The 17,403-nt window shown below is 38.4% G+C and overlaps 1 protein-coding gene across 1 annotated transcript in view; it reads left to right on the forward strand.

Moving 5' to 3' along the window:
• st6galnac3 (ST6 (alpha-N-acetyl-neuraminyl-2,3-beta-galactosyl-1,3)-N-acetylgalactosaminide alpha-2,6-sialyltransferase 3) overlaps positions 1 to 17,403 on the forward strand; it is a 95,341-nt gene that overhangs the window by 26,442 nt on the left and 51,496 nt on the right. Inside the window, exon 2 of the mRNA XM_072363115.1 lies at positions 8,277 to 8,471. Coding sequence (XP_072219216.1) covers positions 8,277 to 8,471 — 195 coding nt within the window. The remainder of the gene's footprint in view (positions 1 to 8,276; positions 8,472 to 17,403) is intronic.

Consider the following 17,403-nt stretch of genomic DNA (forward strand, 5'->3'; position numbering starts at 1 on the left):
TAGCTAGTCAGGTAACTAGCTATGGTGGCTTGCTAATTTGGTTAGTTCAAGAAAGCAACACAACTAATAGGAAAGGCTCGCTTTGATCCTCAGTTCTATGTTTTTCTCTGCGGAACATCTGTATGCTGCGTTTTCACATGTGTGACAACAAGCTCTCTTCTGTTATTGCATGTAGAGAATTTGAAATTTGTTTTGACATCTTAATGTATTCTTGCTTGTTCTGAAGCTGCCTTTTGTATGGGCAGACCCTGAATTGTAACTTCAGGATAGTGTTTCCACATTCACATTGTAGGTTAAGCCTTTAAAATCACGACCCAGTCCATTTCTAATTCTCACAAGCAAATATGTTGAGCTCAAAAGTGTTGAGCCAGAGACGGTTGCTCTAGCTGCGATTGGAGAAAAATGCATATATTCCATACCCCATAACTTCTCAGCATGACTTCTGGATATGATATACTGACCGAGAAATTACAGTGGAGCAAATGATCAGCTGCAGCCATCAGCAGAATCAGAATCAAGTTGATTGCCAAGTAGGTTTGCTCTTACAAGGAATTAGACTTCATGTAGTTGGTGCAGAGTGTTAAGTATAGACAATATATATATATATATACATATACAGAATCTATACAGCAGTACTGCACTAAAAGACCAGTGTTCCCCCCAATCTTTTATATACAGAAATGCTACATAGGCAAGGCAAGTTTATCTGTAGAGCACAATTCGTACACGAGGCAATTCAAAGTGCATACATAAATACATAAAGACAAAAAAAAGGTCTTCATTGTCGCAACTGAGTTGATTGTCCACGCCTGTGGAGGTGTATAAGGCACCCCTGTTGAGTCTCACAGGGGTTCACCACTAATTTTCTGTTGCGCCTAACTTTACTTTCAATCTATGATTTCTATCTAGTCCCATAGATATACTTTAATACTTCTTGAGTGAAATGAAACCCTTCTTTATCCAAATATAAGTGTCTAATTTAAGAAGACAGCTTGGAAGAGTTACTTATTAAATAGTACTTATGAAAGGTAGTATTACTGCAGTGTGAATATTTATTACACCTGAAATTGAAGAACTACTGAAAAATGTGCATTTGTTATGAGTACTAGCCCAAAGGACTTTTACACATAACTCATGAATAGAATTAATTATGTAGTCACAAACCTAATCTAAATGCAGTATCGCCTACAAATTGTATTAATGCTCGTTCTCAGTTGCTGTGGCAGTCACGGCTCCCGTGGGTAAAATTTGGAGGGGACCTTGTGTGGTACCATGTTACCGGCAGCAAAAACTAAGCCTCCCCCTCCTCAGGGAAAACAATAGTTTGTTATCTTGTACTTGGATGACTTTTGAAGCGAGACCTCTCCTGGAAATAGGACTCGAATGAAGTTGTGTCTAGAGCCACTTTCGAATCTCAAGAGCAGCTATTTGTTTATTCTTCAGTCTTAATGCCTTGGAGAGTAACATTAAGGCTCGAAAAAGAAAGGAAGCTTGATAGAAAGGCTCAGTAAATATATTTTCTCAAACACCTTAATTGAAATTGGATTTTAACTGCTTTCTGGACCATGGTGCCAGGGAGGCGATGTTTTTGCATTGCTGATGTAATTTCGTCTTCATTGTTTTTTTGCCCACTGCCCAGGAGGTTTGAAAATAGCTAGTAGGTATGTTTTTTTCATGAGCCACTTTCCTCAGGTTGAACCTTTCATTACTTCAATACCCATCACTATTAACTTTTTGGATTGAACTACAGTGTGGTCCTGTTGTTTACTGAGCTGGAGGATCAGCTCTTAAGGGGAAATTATATTTCCCTTATGCCCATATAGAGCCCGATGGAGGTGAAATTGCGATTGCACAATATGTATGAGTAAATAAACAGCCAATGTGCCAAGAATTTTCTTTCATCACAAAAGTGACTTGTGGACTATCTGTTGAAAATGTTGCAATTTGGGGATGTATTGCCCATTTAGTGTACTTTATAGTAAAATGGAAATAGTAAATGTTTCAGGGAATAATGTCTGATAGAAGTATTCATACATTTATCTATAGTAAAAGTGTTAATGTCACATTGCATGTGTGAAAACATTCTATAATAGCTAAAATACTCCACAATGAAGATGCTCCTTAAATAAAAGTATGCAGGCATAATTAGATAAAGGAACCTAATATACCAAACACAATGCTTTTGCCGTTAGTATAGTTGAAGGTTTAGGTCACGTTATATGTATATTATCTGGTTTATTGGTGTTTTAAATCTTTGTGTTTACACAAAGGCAGAAAAGTGCACATGAATTATTTTTGCCAAATTTATAAAAGTGTTTGTGCATCTGGTTCTGGTTTATAAATCTCAATCATCCTGAAATTATGTACACAGGCATGAGCTCCTTCTTAGTACTTTGCATGTAAAAAAAACCCCTCTTGCATCACAACTACATGGGCATGATGATTAAAACAGAAGCACAGTTTTACCAAATGTAACAGTGATACAGTCAGCAGTGAAGTAGGGAAATTAAATCAGTTTTATTTGGTGTCTCAGTTCTTGAATCAGTAACAGAGTAACAACAGTAACAGAACTCAACTCTGTAAAGTCAAAGCAAAGGATCCTGTAGAGGTAAGAAAAAATGGTTGTATTCCAACAAGAGCTCACACGACGAGTGCATCGGGGATACAGGCTGAGGACTGGCATCTTGTGCTTTATCTGCATGTTGAGATGATCAGAGGGAGACACAGATGTACAGATGGATCGTGGTATGTTGGTTGTTTTGTTAAACAGCCCTTGAAAGCTGGGTGTGTGCCAATCTTGTGCAATGAAATGAGCACGATCTCTAAATACTTGCTGAGTTTTTAAAGCTTCATTAACAGAGTCTTTAAATACTCTGATGCACAGCTGCAGTTATTTGTAGCTCCAACAAATAAAATTGGAGTCCATAGAGTCTAAGAAACAAAATGGGGGAAAAAAAGCATTATCATACTGCTCAAGCGCTGTGAAGTGTCTTATGTTAAGTTATGTAGCCTCTTTTTTTTCCCCCACCTTTACACAAGACTAAGATTAGTCTAAAGATATGAAGACGCATGGTCTGAAGCTGCATAAAATGTATATTTCTCTCAGTTTTTTTTCTATAAATTCCAGTTTGTGTGGAGGAAAATGTGTGTGTATGCATTGTTTGTGCATCTGGCCCCTTTGCTTAGATTATATAACTCTGTTTTCAGCTTTCAATAACAAAAAGCAGTGTTATTCAGTGGAGAAAAGCGAGAGCTTTTATTGCTTCAAAAGAGACAGACGTGCATGTAGTAGGCACCACTGGACCATCAAGTGACAACAAAGAGCATAAGAGCAAAAAAAAGATGGAGAGCGGCTGTGCATTCTGGTTAAAACATCAATACAAAGCCATTTCTTGAGAAACTGTTGCGAGTCATTTTCTGCTGCTGTATTGAGGTTTAAAATATCATAGATTTGTACTTAAAAAAATACAAATTCCAGTATTTTTAGACTTAGAATTGGACTGTTTGTACAAAGACATAAACAAATAAATTATTAGGTTTTTATCCATTGGAAAGGTTACTGAAAATATTGAAATACGACAAAAGAAGGCTGAAAACATAGAAATAAGGGTGATTTTAATGACATTTTATTACATTTGTTTTTTATTTAAAACATTTACAGACTGGGGGTTTAGGTGGTGGGACCATTTTGAGGATTCTGGCATCGGATCAAACCTGCATTACGAAGTCAAAACTCATTTGTTGTATCTGAAATTCCAAATTATGGATCAAATAATCAATTACATCTGGAGTATTGCTTGGCATTCTTTTGAGCAAATTAACAGCAGTATTTATCTTTTCAGCACAGTATGCATCCATTTTCTATCCCAGCTTAATCCAACTGTAGGGTCACGGGGGGGGACTGGAGCCTATCCCAGCTGTCATTGGGCGAGAGGCGGGGTACACCCTGGACAGGCTGCCAGTCCATCACAGGGCCACACAGAGAGCAACGACCACACAAACTCACTCCAAAGGACAATTTTAGAGTTACCAGTTAACCTCACATTCATGCTTTTGGATGATGGGAGGAAGCTGGAGTACCCGAAGAGAACATGCAAACGCCACACAGAAAGGCTCCTGCCGGGACTTGAACCTGGAACTCTCTTGCTGTGAAGCGACGGTGCTAACAAACACACCTCCGTGCAGCCCTCAGCAGAGTGTCTGTTTTCTAATTATTTCCCGAGATCCTTCTTGCCACTGGGGCGCATGTTACCATGGAGATCCTCAAAGAAGTTAAAGCTACTTGAGCCACGTTTCCCCCTATAACTGAAAAAGTAAAACTATATATTAATATCCCAAAGGAACACCCTAAGAAATGAATTTGCTTTATCACCTATATAAATTAACAGCTACATCTTAATTCTTAATAGAGCAGTAAAGCTAAACGCTAACTAGCCTTGCTTAACAAATAATTCACTGTTGATTTAAGGATTATTTTTAGAGCCATCTCATTAGTTCAAATGGAGAAAGCAATAAAAAAATTGACTCATTCACTTGTCTGCAGACTTTAAATTGAGTTCTTTTTTTTTACTTTATGTAAGATTACTGATTACTTAACACTAACATTAACAGAATATGTTTAAACAGTTATACAAGTTCAGATATTTTTAGCCTTCAAACTCCAAACCCTTTTTTTCCAAACTTTACTTGTATAATCTTTGACGCTAAAGTAATGTTATTACTGATTTATTTGATGTTTGTCCAGTGTGATCTGATCTGGTAATTATTCTGCCTAAAACAAACAGAAATAAAGTTTTCAAATCAGTACAGTTTCGAAACAAGTACAAGTTTACCTCAGAAATATTGTGGAGTAGAAGTAGAAAGTAACATGAAATGGAATACAGGGCTGTTCTTTAGAGATTGTACTTTATTATTATACGCAACTTGTTTCTCAATTTTTGCACCTTGCAGTTTGTTCATTGGCACAAACAACTCTCAGCTCGTTTCTCCTATGTGTAGTCAGGTCACACAGACTTGCTGCAGCAGAGATTAGAGGAAAATTATGGCTGTCTTGTGTCCCAGGTCCCAATGATCCCACACAATCTGAGAACTGAGATCAATAGTCCATCAGAGTGTAGGCGTTTAGCACTTTCAAAAATAACCTCTCAAGCTTTTGTCGGTGTGCATTAAATAAAAAAGTCCCAGGGCTACAACCATAAATAGCAGATCAGTTAATGGCCATCATTGTCTGATCTGATGGTGGAAAACAAGGTCGTTTCAGCTGCATATGGAGTCATATTCTTCAAGCAAAAGGTTTTAATGTTGACAGGAAGCTCTAATGTTCAAACTCTACAGCCTTTTGCTGCCTCTCTGATGGGTTCGGCAGTTCTGTTCTCTTACTGTTCCACTTCCTCAACACAGAACCTTTTGACTTCTGTGTCACACGGCTCAACAGGCTGAGTTAAGATGGCCCTGATGGATGAGAGGCTGAGGAAAGGAGTTTTGAGTCTGTCAGGTACTGAAGGTTCAGCGTCCCGCGACGCCCACGCCAGGCCCTCCGATCGCCTGCAGACTTTGACACATCATTTCCCCTGTGATTTGTGGCCAGGTTGAGGTTGAAGGAGACGAGGAAATTTTCTGTCCCCATGAGAGCAGATGGATGTTTCAGCTGTGCAGACTGAGCTGAGGGTTGTTTCTTTCTTCCCTCCTGAGGAACCCTCTTGCTTTTCAAGAAATTGGTTTCATGCTCCTTAATGGAGTCTTGATGACTGGTTCTTACAGCACATTTTCAGAGAGTAACCTGACATTTTTTTCATTTCTTTAAAAAAAAATGAAATAGGACAGACTGACTAGTCTTCATTTTTTTTCAGTTATTTTCTAACATAATTAAAGTAGAGAGTGGAAAAATAATTTCTCTTTGTGGAGTTTTGTTAAAGATTAAAGTTGAGACCTTTCTGTTTGTGATTAAAGATGAGCAGTATGCTATGAAATGATGGGTGATGTAACATATATGCAACTGGTGAATGTAATAGCCTGTCAGAGCAGCAAATGGTCACCATCTTTTTCAAGCCCACCCCCGCTGCACAGCAGTTGTTTGATCTCATCTCTGTGAAGCAAAGCCGCCAGCGCCTCCCTTGGGACGTTTGATGTTGGGGCTCAGAGCTCACAGGCACGTTGGCGATGGGAGTCTCACCATTACCACGCACCGCATCCAATCTTCTCACCATCAGATAACTTCAAAGTGTTTGCAAAACACCAACTTCCTGAAAGTCCAGAGTTTTGCCCTGATGTTGTTTGTCAGATTAGAAGGTAGGTATTGAAGTTTCCTCGAAAAGGGAAGAAAATTAAACATCTCTGGCTTTGCTGAAATCTATCATCACCCTCAGGCTCTGAGATGTTGTAGCATACTGATATTTTTTCACCCTGGTCTCATTCCTTCTCTCGTCTGTGCATTGATCTCCATCTCTGCCCTGCCAATACCTTCTCCTCTGTGAGACCTTTCCTCTTCCATCTCTTATACATTATTCATCTCCCTCGGCTTTTTCTGCAGGGCAACAATACCCATTACCTCCAGATTCTGTGGCGTATGAAACAATGCTGCCCCAGCTGTTGCTTTATTTGTAGAAATGGTGAAATAGAAAAGCAGATTATGCAGACTGAGCAAGGTTTCTAATCCTCTCTAACAAAACAAGTCGAGAGCCATTCTCGCTGCCGCGTGAAGCCATACGAAGGATGTATTCAGAGAGTTTTATCCAGTGTTGCTGCTAGTTTATCCCAGCAGTAATTTTGTTATGGAAAAAAATCTCAGACACAAAAAGTATCTTTTACATCTGCTTATAACACACAATTTTGATTTGATGTCAGTGCAACATGGAAGCCATTGGGTTGAGTAGGAACAGGAATGCCAAGAAAAAAGCATTGAAGTCAACTTGGAAGAAAGTCAGGCAAACTTAGCAAGCGTTTCTCTTGTGTAACGGGCCGGAAATTTTCAATCAGTTGAGCCAGTGCCAACTTTAGAATATAGTTCTGCTTAATTTGTCCCTGGGCTGTACTGAGGCAGAGTGCTGCTTTGAGATAAAAGCTAATTTTAGCTAAAAAGTCCTCCATTCAAAATGGCCATACAGCTAATTTGTAACTGATAATTCTGTCCTGAAAGGAGCAGAGCTTATAGCTTTTTTAAATAACATGTAGATATTTGACTTTTTCTTGTACATTGTACATAGTCATGATATTTTTGCCATTTTCTTTACAGATTTTTACTGTTTTTATTGATCAATTTGTTCTTTTTTAATTCTACTGGCTAGGAGACTCAACGCATGATTTCCTATGTCCCCAGTTTATCTGAGTGCATAAATACCAAAGAAACCTCTTGTTCATACCTCCAAGTATGTACCAAAATGTCTTTCCTGTAAAGCACCAGGATTCCTGTTTGAAGCATTAGAATCACATTTCCTAAATTCTACCTAAATTCTTCCTTTCTATCCTTCTGGCAGTTTCAACCAGGCTGCCCATCACAACTATTTTCCTCCAAGAAGGGAGTTGGTGGCCCCCAGTGTTCAAATGAAAGTTTTACAAATAGTTGGACTATAATAGTGAGGAGAGCTTTACCGCTGCAGCCAAATGTAGAATTAAGTTCTACATTATTGCACGCTTTGTTGTTGTGCTACCCTAAATCACCGCTGGGTTGATTCCCTCACAGCACCGGCCCTACTACCACTACTTCAAACTACCGACCAACATCCACGCTCATAACTATGTCAGCGATAAAAAATTAATCAGAACTTTGCAAGAAACAGCTCAGTTTTATCAAAGTGTGATCGCTCAAACGCATTAGATGAAGTGAATCTTGTGTGTCAATGAGCAGATTAACTGATAATCTCTGCAAATTGACTGTATATGAAGGAGGATTTTAGAGAGCTCTGTTCTACTTGATACATCTGAAGTGAGGGGAAGATATTACTGTGAGTCACCAGTGTTGAAACAAAAACATAATGATTGAATTTAAGACTTTTGTCAAAGTCTCTCTGCTGCTTTGGAAATATCTCTGTGCAGTCGGAGGGCTCATCTCCCTGGTCAGATATTATTTAGGTGACTTTTGTAAGATGCACTCCAATTAATCCCTACATTGTATCATTAGTAAAACATTTTTCTTTGAGGTTTGACCTTGCTGTGTTTTGAAATTATTAACACGCAAATGCAAAGAAACAGCTTTGTAGACCAGATCGGTCTGGTTCCCAGGTTACGTTATCTATTTGTGTGTCAGACTTGTCATTAATGTTCTCTCTCTCCCTCCACAGAGGAAGTCGTTGATCGCCACCAGTCTGATCGTGGCTGTATCGCTCTTTGTGGTTGTGGTGAACTACTCCGAGAAGCCCTACTTCCTCCTGCAGCCTGTGTTTGGTCAGACGTTCAGCAGTCACTGGATGTTCTCCAAGCAGACGTACAAAGCCTTCAAGCCTCACTTGGGCTATGTCAGCATTCCCAAACAGGAGGTGAGCCTCAAACACTACCTTCAAGGACATATGCACTTTTATTGTGTTTTTATAAGGAATGCTGTTTTATTACTGTTAGCCTGGTTTATCATCCATTTCAGACAGTCTACCTGATTATGCTTTTAGTGTTTTATTGGTCTTGGGTTGTTAACATTTAACTGTACAATACTTCGGTTCAACTCATTTTGTTTTAAATGTGCTTTGTAAATAAAATTCACACTGACATCTGGCGCTGAAAATACTCTAAATATCGCATGCAGTTTAAGAATTATTAAGAGAAAGTAGAGTATACCTTAGGGTGGAGTTTACATGTGACTGACTGGTCACAACAGTTGGTGCATGCGCAGTAGTCATGGGCTCTCAGTCAGATCCATCCTCTGCTTGTACATACACTAATATTATGTGGGACACCAAATGAGCTTTTATTTCACCACGCATTCACTGTGGCATGAGCTTTTGCAATGTCACAATGTTTATTTCCATCCAGAGTTGCAGAGGTCTTGTATTGGTATTGGGACAGTCAAACCGCTGTGCAATGTCTTCTCTAGCGAGGCCCACAGATTCTCATTGAGATTAAGGTGGTGGCCAATCCTGTAAAATGATCTCATCTATCTTATCTTATTATCTCATGATCATAACGCTGCCCCCGTAGGCATGTGCATCAGGCAGGCAGCCCCTCATCTGCCTTTTTATTTAATTTTTTTACCCTAATGCACCTATCACTCTAGCACAAGGTAAATGTGCGTGTGTGTAAATGTTCTTTCCCTATTATATATTGCTGTGAGTCCACTGTTGATTTTCTTCGATTAGAATTCACAAATCCTTTTAGGTGATCTCCAGTCACAGTCATACATCACAGATGTAAGATGTTCTTCTGACCACAATTCTTCCTCAAAGATGATGTCTCACCATCCTTCAGGTTTTCATAAAGCTTTGGATGGTTTTTAACCTTACTGTAGCAGTTTTTCAGTCTCCTTCACTGTTTTTTTTTTTGTTGATGCAGACCAAAAATTTTTAATGCCAGATTGAAACATTTCCATCTTTACCAATCTACTCAAATGATAAAAAATCCCCCCCAAAAAAATCCAGATCCGAGTCGTTAACTAAAACATGTCTCTGAGCATGTCACTACCAATGTGTTAATCATAAGCAGATGTGAGTGTATGAAATAAATTGCAAAAAAGGACAAAATGGTCACATTTAACTTAAATGTTAACAGTCTAACAATCTTGAGGGATTGGGGCAAACTTGTATAAATGCTAAAACAGCTGTTGTATTTGTGCTCGTTGACATTGAACTTGTGATTGCGTAAGCTTTTAACATCATCATTAACATCACATTCTTCTCTTGTATCTCTTGCTTTGCAAATAATTTTGCTACTTCAGTCTTAAGATGAAAGCACCAGCTTCTTCTGTTTCACAAGAAACCTTTTTACATTTTTTGCATTTCATGTCGAGTGTCATAACTTGTGTCATTCATTTTTTTATGGTGCAATGGTTTTCTCTATTGACAATAACCTGTCATCACATCTCACTCAATAATGACAGCATATTGAAATTCACTCATGAAAACGCAGCACCCGCTTAACAATTTCTTTAATTCGTTGTATCGGGTTCTCTGTGATGGATCTGAAAATGCCTGTTTGATGCCTCTTGTGTGCACTATTTCTTTGTAAATCAAAACAACCATGTCTGTGATCGTATTCTTCTGCCTTCAAACAGCAACGTGGTGCATGTTCCCCTCAAAATTTATGGAAATTGAAATATCAAAGCCTTTTAATTCCCACCACATCAAAATGGAAATGCCAAACTGTATGTTTGTTGTTTAGGGAGGCAGCCCACCAGAGGTGTGCTCACACTGGAGCATATTAAGAAGTCACACAATAAAATCATACATTTTGCCAGCAGAGATGCATGTAACAGAAAGTGAAGGCGGATAAGGATTTGTTAACTGTCCTTTCAGTATGTAGTCTGTTTTTTTGAGTTGCAATGGATGCGCTGGTCCTTCATTAGAAGTGGATGCCTTATATTCAGCAGGCTGATATTGGCAGATTAATGCGCGGCGCCTTCCTTTTGTCTCTGGAGAGTTTCATCCACGCACATGGGCCCAGAGGCAATCATGCATTACACCAATCTGTACGTCTGCACCTCCTTCTGCCTTCAGACAAGCCTGCTTAAATCAGTGCCCTCTCCCTGTGGAGATTCATGCAAATCATTGGAAAAGACAGACAGCCTCTCAGAATAAGGCCTCGCTTTGGCTCAGATTCCCCCCATTAGTGGACACTTTTTAGCAAACCAGAGAGGGCCGTGATTAGGTTTAACGTGATTGGCTTTAATATGAGTGTCATAATTGCTCTGCATGTTCCTAAAATTTCTGATAAAGGATGAACAGAATTGTGGAGGTCTGGTCAAGGTTATGACCCTGCTCTGGGTGTTGTGAGTGATAACGTCTGGAGAGAAGGTCTGTTGTGTGAGCTGTCAACCTCTGTTAAGCACGCAACAACACCTCGAGAGGCTGGCATATTTCTTTTGGACAGTAAGGCCTTTTGGCATGATCCACGGTGAGGTGTCATTTGAAGTATTATACATCTCTCACAAGCATGTATTATGCATAACCTGGTAGCATGGGAACAGTCTGCCTTATATTGCACATTTGATTGAGTCTGTCTCCAAGCTTGATAGATTGTAGTAGCTGCTCTACTTTTCAGGAGAAATACAAAACATTTGTCTTGAGGCAATTTACATTCACACCTCTGGTCTATCACACACCAGGGAAAGAAACTCAATATTTTCATTTGGACTGGAACATTTTAAATCCTGTCTCTCTTCAAAGGAAACTATAAACATGGAAGGAAGTCTTTGTACCTTTACTTCTTGTGTATTATCATCTTATTCTAAACAGGAGATTGCCTGAACATGGTTTCTCCATTTCAACGTTTTTCTTGATTAGTAAAGACTCAACATCTGTAGAATCAAGCTGTCAATCAAAAGTGATCCTCCAAGCTTTAAAAACAAAGCTAACAGCTAAAAGAATGCCAGGACAATTATTTCAACTCAACCAGTGTTGCATTCTACAAATGTGAAGTTTATTTATCTTCTTCACAGTTAAAATCAATATCAAGCAGCCCATTTATCAAGTGTCTGGTCAGATATGTCAGTAATAATTCATTTTAGGGTAGTGGCTGTTACTTTAATCATTGCTCTAGCATCAAGTCATAAGTGTGTCAATAAATGAGGTATGATAAATAGAACAATATGATTCAATGCAGTCTGATTTCAGTTGTTAATTTTTTAATGTGGTGTTGGATTACAACCTTTAAATAGATATTTGATAAAATAGACCGTTTGTGTTCTAGTTGTAGCTCTAATGTATTTACAGTATCATGCCACCAAAGTGTCATTTTTAATAACGTAGGTTTGTATATTTTTAGCAATAATTTTGAAAGTAGATAGTGTAAATATCTTTTACCTTGCTGAGTTTAATGTCCAAGTCTTTTTCTAGCTGTGTTAACATCTGTGACCTCTGATGAATGTTCAGATCTGCTGAGCTTAGTCAGACTTTTGTCCAATTTCCTATCCTTCTTCCATTTTCTATACCCACTTAATCCAACTTAGGGTTGTGGGACGAGAGGCAGGGTACATGCGAACTCCACACAGAAAGGCCCCAGCTGGTAATTGAACCTGGAACCCTTGTGCTGTGAGGCGACGGTGCTAACCACACCGCCTCTGCGCTGTAAATTTGGCTGCTGCACAGATTGCATTTTTTTTTTAAACCTCTTAAGTGACAAAGTAGGAAGGATACATTGCTTTTACAGCTACATCTGAGCTGGTGGTTGGGTTGACTGAAATGCTATTTAAATAGTGTTCATGCTCACTTGGCGCTTCATTGTGGTAGTAATGGTGTGGACCCACTGACGCTGACTTTTAGCTGATAGTATGTTTTGAGAAGCCAGACCTGATTAATGCTTTGTACCTGCATCTACTTGGATTTACCACAAGACACTGAGAGGGTCTAATTTATGTGATATAACACATAAATATTTATGTGTTGATGATATGTCAGACAGGCACCAGAAGGTCTTTAAGATCTTTAAAAAAAAAACATATGTTGAAAAACAGAAACTGAAGACAGACATGTTGTTCTGAATGTAGATCTTGGGCATCCTGCAGTATTTTGTCTCTTGGCACTGGAGATTTTTAACATTAAAACTGGATCCTGATTAATAATGGCTAATCTTTACATCCGTAGTTTCTACATCATGTCTTGCACAATGCGTCACCTGTCTTCTACTTATTCTTAAACTTACTTTAGATTTGGTTATTTATGTAAAATGTGTACAATTATTGATGTCTCATCTTGCAGTAGGGGGTATATAGGCTACATATTTTGCACTTATTGAGAGTGTAGAGCTTGCAGAATGGTGGGTGTTGCCTAAATACGAGTTTCTGGTTGCTTTGAAAATAAACAAAAATGCAAATGAGGCAAATGGTACTCTGTTAGCCACTTCATGGGAACTTTGAATAGAACAAGACTTAATTGAGCATGCTACATGTAATGTTATTCATTAATCAAAACATACTGAGGGAAGCCACCCCTTAACATGTTATAGTGTGCAGAATTTAGCAATTTATAACAGTCAAATATGTAAATAATTACACACAAATGCTGTTCTGCGTCTGGTTTTAACTGATATTAATAATATGAGCAACTATTAGATACAGCTTGCTGCTCAGGTCAGAGGTCACAGAGACATGGAACACCTCTATAAGATCACCCATAATCACATCAGGTGGATTCGGGTGATCCGACAACAGGTAAAGCAATAATATGTAGGAATTTTTTGGTTGTGCCTGTTCTGTTTAAAAATGAGACCTGTACATGTTACAGGTACAACTTTGTGTATTAAAGTCTTGGTTGGGAGCACAGCCTTTTATTCGCTCTGTGCTTTTAAGGGGATAAAGATCTAAATAAGTTTAGTTATCATCGACTTTGTTTGTCGATTTCATTGTTTCGTTAATACAAATGAGGCCTGAATTTCAGGTTTTGTTGCTGAATATTTAATTTTCATCACTGAATAATGAATCAGTTTGCCTTTAACCAATGTTACTTCCTCTTTTCCTTGACTGAGCTGAGATGAAATACATGGAAATAGATTTAACCAGGTACCACAGCAAATGTACAATGCTTTTTCTGACAGTTACACTGCAAGACCCTCCCCTTCGGCCTATTGGTTGTAAGGTTTAGTTTGATAAGATTAGTAATGCAAATTAAGTTAATTACAGTTAATTACGAAGAGGCCTAATGCTCACTGCTGTGATGTGGCTCAGGACTCATTCAGAGAGCAACTGCTGAGTGGCAGATGATTAACGGTAGCTTCTAAACTGTGGCTGTGTGTTTGACAGCTCACTTGTCTGAGGTGAGGAAACTTATTAAATGTCATCTTGGTTAGATTCTGATTATCATGTCCTTCAAGTTGGAGATGATTTCCAATGAATAATTTAAACTAATAAAAGAAATTACAGCCGCTGTGCCTCATGCATAAATCGGTGAAACAGTCTGATGCTGCAGGTTTGTGACCAAATAAAAGGAAAGAGTCCATCTGCACGCAACAAAAACGAGTGTCTTCATGACAGTAAAAGTATACTTTTATGGACATATCAGTTTTTATAGATGTTTTCGTTCATTCATTTTATTTCACTCAACTACATAAACTGGTGAGGAGAACAAACAGTGCAACAGTACAGAAAAGGTGAGTAGTGTTATATAAAATACAGTTTATCTGAATAGTCTTAACACAATTCCCCCAAAAACTTTTATGACTTTTGTGATATCAGACTGCAGAAAAAGAACCAACATGGATGTAGATGTAGAATTAACGACATTTTGGTAAAATGTACTTATATAATCTCCTTCGTAATACAACCAAATGACATGTTAATAATCCCCAAGACTGTTATCACGTGAATTTAAACCCTGTCTAACTCTTTGTTGCTGCTGATATTTTCTTTTGAATCCTGAAATGAGCTAACTTCATGTCAGAGACCGTGCTTCACACATGCAACAGAACGCGGGTGTAGGCAAACCTGCCCAACAGGAGTATTTGCAATGAATCACTTTGCCTACGCAGAAGGCTGAAGCTAATCAAGTATCTTTTTTAGGCAGAAGGAATTTTAGTCCCAGGAAGACACTGATACTTGGCATGTTAATGCAATCATTACTGCTTATTAATGAAACGTGTTGAGAGCATTTTAATGACTGTTAGGGTTAACTTAACACCCGAGTACTCTACATCAATGACGGATGTGTCTCCGGCATTAAGCCTGCTTTTTTTAAATAGCACATTTTATTTTCAACACAGCCGAACATTAAAATCTGAGGCTTTGCTGAGTAGATTTTGCCTTTATCAGAGTGCTAGAATTATTGGGATTACACAAGTGTACTCTGTTTGGGATTACTGCATGCTTAACTGAAACAGCACCATCTTGAATGTGAAACTGTGACACAAATCACAGCTGAAGAGAGATTTAATTTATTTACTGGTAACTAGATGATAAATTAAGATATTCCAGGAGGGTTTTTAATCATTAGAGAAGGTTTTTACACATTTCCTTTTTTAATAATGTGCACAGCTGTTTTATTTCTGTGGCTGTGACTTCTCACATGCACTAGTTTTACTTTTAAAATGAGGAAAAAGTTGTCCTTATCAACTTTATATACTTTTTGCTGAGCAGCTCCCCTGCAGCATCAGTAGGTGACATGCCTCGGTCAAAGGCTCCTCAGTGTCCAGTTTCCAGTCAGAGTCGTGTATCTCACATTCAGTGTTCCCCACAGAGCTCAGCCAATCTATGTGTGCTGAAAGGCGTGATGGAGTTATGAGCTGGGCTGAGGGGAGCAGGTGATGATGGATGAGCTGCTGACAGTTCAAGGCAGCCGTGTTGTGTATCTCAACCACCCAACAATTGGAGAACTAGCAGCCAGGTCCTGGGATCATTTCTAAACCTCTGATTGCATCCATAGACCAGAGAAAAAGCAATAGCAGGAAGCTCTGCTGGAGTGATTAACAGACAAATCATGTTTCATGAGAAAGAAAATCGGCAGTTTCTGTTAGTTTGTTTGTCTGCTCTATAAGAAGCTGATCCTGTGTAAGCACACCAATGAGTCGTGAGAGCAGACAAGCCAAGTGGTTACAATAGAATTTGCCAGAATGCCTTATGGGATTGTGTTTGCAGACTGAAACTCACTACATATGTATTTGTTCATTAAACACAGAACACACAGAAATGATTTTATATTTGCTACTGGAAGGCAGCAAAAATGCTATTAGTCTCAAACCAGTAACATTACAGTTATTCTCTTTGGAAAATGATGAACGAGGCTTAGTGCACAATATTTTTTTTTTCTTTTGTAACTTTACTCACTTAAGTTTAATCTTATCAAAACAAAACTTTTTAGCTTCACTTCGGTAAACCTCCTACTTCAGATGAGGGCTTTCTTCCTCTCCTGGCAGATCCGTTTTATGAAACTGGATAAAATTATGGAGGCCTGTAAAACCATGATGGACCCTTTCTTTTTATTAATGATTACTAAAGGCAGTTTATTTAATATTCCGACCAGACTTGCACTCTGCCAGAACATCAATTTAATAATTTGATCTAACAAATAAAATCTTTGATAATGTATCATAAGATGAGGTGGAAATAAAGTATATATCAGAAAGTAGTTTAATTTAATTTGATTGACAGAAATAAAATAACTTTTTATTCTTTATTTTTTGTTAAATGTTAGATTTTTTCAGTTAATTTCTATCTAGTTTTATTTATATAGCACTATATTACCATTTAAGTCACCCCAAGGCACTTTACATAATAAGGTCAAGGGCTTACAATGTTATTGGAAGAAACTCAAAGATTCCCTGTGAGCAAGTGTTTTCTCAGGGGGAAGAAATACCTCAGACAGAAGCAGAGTCAGGAGAGCAGCAAGGAGAAACTACAAATACAGTGATGTAATAATGACAATAAACCTGCACATGAGACATAAAGATATTTTTGGTGATTGGTGATTAATCGCAGTGACCCGACAATCATCTGATCATTCGCAAAGATACCAGTGTCTATGTTTACGTCAGTGTAATTCAACAAAATGTCTTTATAACAGAGATATAGACGATTGCCAATTTTTCCAAAAATGCCTATATTGAGACCTGTGAACATAAGAAATGTAGGAAAAAATGCTCGTTTTTCTCCCGAGTTAAAGTAACTTTTACAGTTCCAATCAAACAGCTGCAGTGCTAATAGTTTACACATATACACATATCTGTCTGGTAAAAACAAGATATGAAGCCCACTAAGCTCTGTTTAGTCAGCTCTGGTGGCCTGATCAGGCCTCTCCCACCGCTCTGCATCAGCTCTGCTGAAATCAGAAGTTTGATTAAAGCTTTTTATTGGAGGTAAAGTTAGGACACCTCCCCAAATGTCGGTCAAGTCATGAACATTTTTCAGTGTTTTTCAGGAAATGATTAACTCTGAAACGTCTTCAAGAATATGTACAAGACTACTTAGTGACATATGAGTGTAGGTGACACACGGCGCAGCGATTAAAATATATAATATTTAAATATTTTAACTTGGAGTTATTTATGTGAATAATTTCCTCTCTTGTGCCCTGTGATGGACTGGCGACCTGTTCAGGGTGGACCCTGCCTCTCGCCCATTGACAGCTGGGATGGACTCCAGCCCCCCCACGACCCTGAGTTGGATTAAGCGGGAATAGAAAATGGATGGATGAATTGTTCTTCATCCTCTTAAAAAGAGAGGATTGGCTGAAATGCCACAAAACAATTTTAAATGTCTGTTATTTCTTTATCAACAAGAAACACGACTTAAAATCCCAGCATGCCACCTTCATATACAGTCAGCTGTCATTTAAAAGCAGT

This window comes from Leuresthes tenuis, unplaced genomic scaffold (assembly GCF_036924035.1).
Source record: "Leuresthes tenuis unplaced genomic scaffold, fLeuTen1.0.hap1 SCAF_14, whole genome shotgun sequence".
NCBI lineage: Eukaryota > Metazoa > Chordata > Actinopteri > Atheriniformes > Atherinopsidae > Leuresthes > Leuresthes tenuis.